Genomic DNA, 5,290 nt, shown 5'->3' with positions numbered 1-5,290 from the left:
GGGCGGCCAGATGAGGCGAGAAGAAAAGGGACGTTGGCGGTTCCACCGGCCTGAAGCCTGCGCCTATCCCCGTGGTACTGCAAGTTTAACGAGAGGAAAAAAATAGAATTGAGAACGTAAATAGAAAAAATGTGACAAAGTATAATATAAATTTAATTTTTTTATTTAAAATTATATTAGAGTAGAATGCGTTTCTCTCCTATTTAATATTAGGATCGCTGTCTGGGTGAAACTAACAAGGGGATAGAAATTACTTCTTGCTGCATTGAAGTGTTGCTATGTTCTCCTTTTACCATCAAAAGTCTTAATAATCTTATACATATAGATGTAGGGAATTCTTTTAGTGTAAAAATGTAGAGCGCAATGGTTCGATAAATTCCCACATAAGAGTTTATTAAGGACGTATCAGATATACAGTTTCTATAAAAAATTACTGGAATACGTTTTCTGTATAAAAATAAATGTTACATATATATATATATGTATATATAAAACAATTTTATAGTTTAAATGAAAATTTTCTCATTTTATCTTAATTATTTTTTTTAAAAACACCTATTTCTTATTGAAATAATTTTTTATCCAGGTTCTAAATCGCTACTAATCTTTTTTGTATGTATTACATTCAAGATACAATGTAGGAAAATCTATGAAAAAATGTTTTCATAATTTTTTTATTTTGTTAAAAAATACGTATACCTAGTATTGAAATTTTTAGGATGGGACAAAGCCGTCTCATATCCGCTTCTAAAGTACGATATAGTTTTTGTTTAAAAAAATAATAAGAAACTATCAATATAGATAAGATAATAAGATGATAAGAAAAATTAATTCTCTTTTTTAATTCGTAACTTCTTAAACCAACGGCAATAGCACAATTGACGCGCACTGATACGCGTAGACATAGAAACATCTCAATCGTCACGCCGGAAACGATCCTTAACTCGTCCGCGAATTAACGCTATTTCAAGCACTGGCACGATTATCACCAAAAGGACGTCGCAATTTCGCGCGATTCCAACTACCGGCATATCAGTGCAGTGTAGCGAAAGCGAGAGACAGACAAGCAGACGCGGATGAAGTGCAAGAGAAAGACGGAAACCGAGAACGGATGGAGTAGAGAGGGAGAAAGATAGATAGATAGAGAGAGAGAAGGAGCCGCAGCCTCACAAGCGCTAATCCGATTAGCACGCGTGATGTTCCGCATCCTCCGAGAGGAGCGGAGGCTGCTTTGAGGCGCTGATGATTATCTCAAATATTAATCGCAAATATTGTTTAATTAATGTAACGAGCTCGAGTCGGTGCTCGAGTCGGAGCCTGAGATCGGGAGCGAGAGAAGGAGGAAAGGATGGTAGAGGGACGCGTGGGGGGTGGGTAGGAGTTAGGGCAGACAGCCCACGGCATTTAGGTCGTTAGTGGGGTGGGCGGCGCGGGTAGGAAAGACGCAGTTCGTCGGCAGGCCAGAGTAACGGATTTCAGGTGGTTGCCCGGGGGAGGGGGAGGGTTGTATCGGGCTTAAGGGAGAAAAGGGCGGGAAGGGGTGGCAAACCGCGGCGACGCGCGGAGGGCGACGGAGACGGCGACGGTGGTGGCGGCGAGAGGAAGAGCCGAACCGCGGTAAGCGCGATAATTAGCGGCAATTAGCCGCGTAGTCTACCGTGCGCCTTGCTCTACGTGCGCGCTCGTTTACTTGCCGTGCACACACATGCAAATACCTACGTGCACACCGGTATTGCTCGCGTGATGGACGAAGCGCGACTTAGTACATCCACCCTATCTTATCGACGCGTTTGCTAGGTACTGAGTTACGATGTCGAGTTACGGTGTACGGAAGGGTGACGGCTGGAATGACGCAGATTATCTCGCAAAGATGACTATTTAGATAATTAATGTTGTGTCAACCGTATCCTCCTTTATAAAATTGAACCTTAACTTAATTAATTACTTGTTCGCATTTTAAATGTTATCATTCGATTAATGCAAAAACAAATTATTATACATACAGTAAGTGAATACTAAAAGTATTCGTACAGGTGGACGTCTCTTTTAAAAGCTTTATTTTTAGTAAGTAAACATTAATTAGCACTTTATTAACAAAAAATATAAAACAGATTATATATTTCTCAAAGTTATTTTATCTAAAATGATATGCAATAATAGAAATATATATATATATATATACTACCTTAATAATAAGTAAAAATGAAAAATTGTATTATTTGGACGCACAAAAAGTATTTGTTGAAAAGTTTGTCTTCTAAGATCATAATAAATAATAGTTATTTCCGCGAAGGTTTTTTGTTTATATTAGAAAACACATACTTATTGTTAATAAATTGCTAATTAATGTTCATTTTCTACAAATAAGGTTTCTTAAATAAAAATCTTTCTTATATACGAATACTTTTGTATTTACTATATATTGCACATTTTTTAAAATTTTCTCTTTCTCTTTTACTCTTCTAAAAAAATAAAAAGTAAAAAATAAAGTTAGTACCTCGCGTAATTCGAAATATTTTTTTCTATCTCGTATCTTTTACTTTTGTCTGCCTTTTTTATCCGTACAAATTTTCAGCCTGTTAGTCAGTCGAATATACACGTGTGATCACTTTAGTTATTTTATTTGATATTTATGTGTTCCATTTTACTTAGGTATATCTAGTTTTTTATCCTATAATCGCTTCTAGATAAGTAATGACGTCGATAACTACGATATTACCTAGACGAGGTCGCGTTTCCCGCGTAATAAGACTCCATTAAAATCTTTATTTAAAATTCAATAACATTAAACGCTCTCAGCTCCACCGGTAGTGAATATAGCGTGGAGTTAAAACGAGTAATAAAAGTGACAGGAAACGATTCTGAGCTGCATATATTATTAGATATGATATTGTTAATACACACTGCGATTAACAATTTTTTAAATACACATTTCAACCCTTAGGTATCAAAAAAAAAACAAAAAATCGTCATAACATCAAAATGGCGTAAAAAAGGCTTTAAAATGATTATTAAAAGTCACTTTTAATAATCTTATCAGTCACGATTCATTATAACGTTATCTTGACGTTATTATGATCTGTTATTCTGCTCAAGTGGCAAACTGTTTTAAATCGTATAACAATCACGCTATACCGATTGTGTGATTGTGATTGGTGATTGATGATTACTTTACAACCAGTTAGAGCAAAGCAATCGGTGACTGGATGAAAAGTGCTCGCCAATCGCTAATCACAATCGCGCAATCGTAGTGTGACTACATTTATAGTTCCTCTATCATTTTAGCAGATAATGAGTTGATCTCTCGATGCGGAAACTTGCGTTTTATTAGTCGAAGTAGAACATAGGGCGCAATTTCCAAGACAAAGTACCTGCTTTTCATTGTGCTAACAAGAGCGACGCATAATCAATTCTTACGCAACCTTCCAAGAGAATTGCGAGACAAAAGAGCGATCTAGCGACGAGACACAATGTCTTTGCTACGTGGATCCGCCCCTATACAGCACGAAGTCGCTCTTACGGTGGCTAGGTAGAGCTAAGGTAAGAAGGAACGCAGAGCTTACACCCTCTCCCTCTCCTCCTCTTTCTCCCCATCCACCTCTCCTCTCCATCCGCGACCCCCGGCAGGAGCTTCGCCGTTCCTCTGAATAAATGATAGGGATATATTTACGGCGAGCGGTTTTAAATAAATTACAACTGCGGGGACGGCGAAGGAGTATCTTCCTGCCGTTTCTTCTTTACCTTTTCCCTCGACCCTGGTACCAGGCCCACCGTCCCCTCCCTCCCCTCCTTGACCCCCTCGACCGCCCCCGAGCCACCCCCGCTACCTCTCCGTCGTCTTGTCGACATCTAACGCATGCCCTCCTCTCGCGAGCATTACGTCTACCACGCGTGTCTGCCACGCGTGTTTTTCGGCATTTTTTTGTTCCCGACCTCCACGTCGATCCGCAGAGAGCCCCACTGTCGTCGTCTCGGGGATTATAAACGAATGTGCTCCGTCCCCGCGGAAAGAGAGGATCGCGAGCGGGATAAATCGCCCCTTTCCGATTCTTCGGACGTACTCCGGTTCCCCTTATATACACACGGCCGATGAAACGCGTCTCTCGTAGAAATATTTTATGCGGTACAAATATTTTTCTAGATTTTCCACGCACACATACGTTGAACTCTCTTTTATGATATCTCAAACATTGATAATGTAAATAGGTATTTACATAAACAAGTATTTTTGTAGAATATAAGAAGAAAAGTATCAAAATACATTTTATTATGAAAAGTTATTTATTTAAATTATTATTTATTAAAATGTGTATTAAATTATGCAAAAATCCACAGATGAAAGAAATATATAATGATTATATCCTTCAAAAACGCGCAACATTATATGTATACAGTCTCGGCCATAAGTATAAAGCACTCTCAATTTATTGCATTTTCTTGGAAAAAGTGCTAATAAAATTCAAAGGAAAACTGACAAAATATTATAAAGTTATTATAAAAGTAAATATTATTTTTCAAAACTGTTCTTTAATTTCTTTTTTCGTTCAGATATAAAACGTCAATTTGTGGGGGTGCTTTATACTTTTAGTCAAATCTGTACTAACGTGACTAACAATTTGCATAATCGTAAAAATCAATAATTTCTAAACGTTTTAATCTATAATACTTGTTCGTAACTATATGTATGAAATCTCCGCGAGAAATTGTCGCCGGTTGTTTAGCCTTTTTATCCTTCGCGAACTCTTTAGCAGCGTCACGTCGACGCTTCTTTCTGTCAACATGCGAGTCGTAAACGGCAAGACGCCATTTAGTTTCACGAGACAAAAGTCCATGAGCGAAAAGCGATGCGCATCGCTTTGTCGCCCCCGCCACCCTTGCTGGCTCCTGTGGAAGCTGCAGTTTAACGAGGCGATGATTATCGCGATTATACGAGTGGCTATGACGACGACGCGCGGAAGAGGTGATGGAGGGGGGAAAGGGGAGAGTAACCGAGAGAAGAAGCGCGGCTTAACCGGCGGGCGTCGGGGCCAGCGATGCCGTCACGAAGAGTGGTTTAATGGCGCGTATCGAGCATCCGGCCGGCGGTGTTCAGCGGCGCTTGCACCCACTTACTCGTTGAAATCGTCCGAGAGTTTATAAGGGGTTGGGTGGAACCCAGACGGGGGGAGCACAGAGGGAGGAAAACTCAGGAAGGAGGAAGATATTTCCTAAAGACGTAAATACAAACGAAGCTAAGAGCTCACCTCTCAGCGGGTGGTCCGAGGCCCCCCACGGTGCTCGATGGCGGCGG

General features: G+C 39.7%; 1 protein-coding gene across 1 annotated transcript in view; it reads right to left on the bottom strand.

The window, feature by feature from the left end:
• Positions 1 to 5,290, bottom strand: part of Drgx (Dorsal root ganglia homeobox) — a 51,469-nt gene that overhangs the window by 509 nt on the left and 45,670 nt on the right. The window contains exons 5-6 of the mRNA XM_018458838.1: positions 5,244 to 5,290; positions 8 to 77 (exon numbers count right to left, since the gene is read on the bottom strand). Of these exons, the coding sequence (XP_018314340.1) occupies positions 8 to 77; positions 5,244 to 5,290 (117 nt within the window). The remainder of the gene's footprint in view (positions 1 to 7; positions 78 to 5,243) is intronic.

The sequence above is a fragment of the Mycetomoellerius zeteki genome, unplaced genomic scaffold, assembly GCF_001594055.1.
Source record: "Mycetomoellerius zeteki isolate Tzet28-1 unplaced genomic scaffold, Tzet1.0 scaffold79, whole genome shotgun sequence".
NCBI lineage: Eukaryota > Metazoa > Arthropoda > Insecta > Hymenoptera > Formicidae > Mycetomoellerius > Mycetomoellerius zeteki.
Note: the sequence above shows the minus strand (reverse complement) of the source record. Positions and strands in the feature narration are given on the sequence as shown.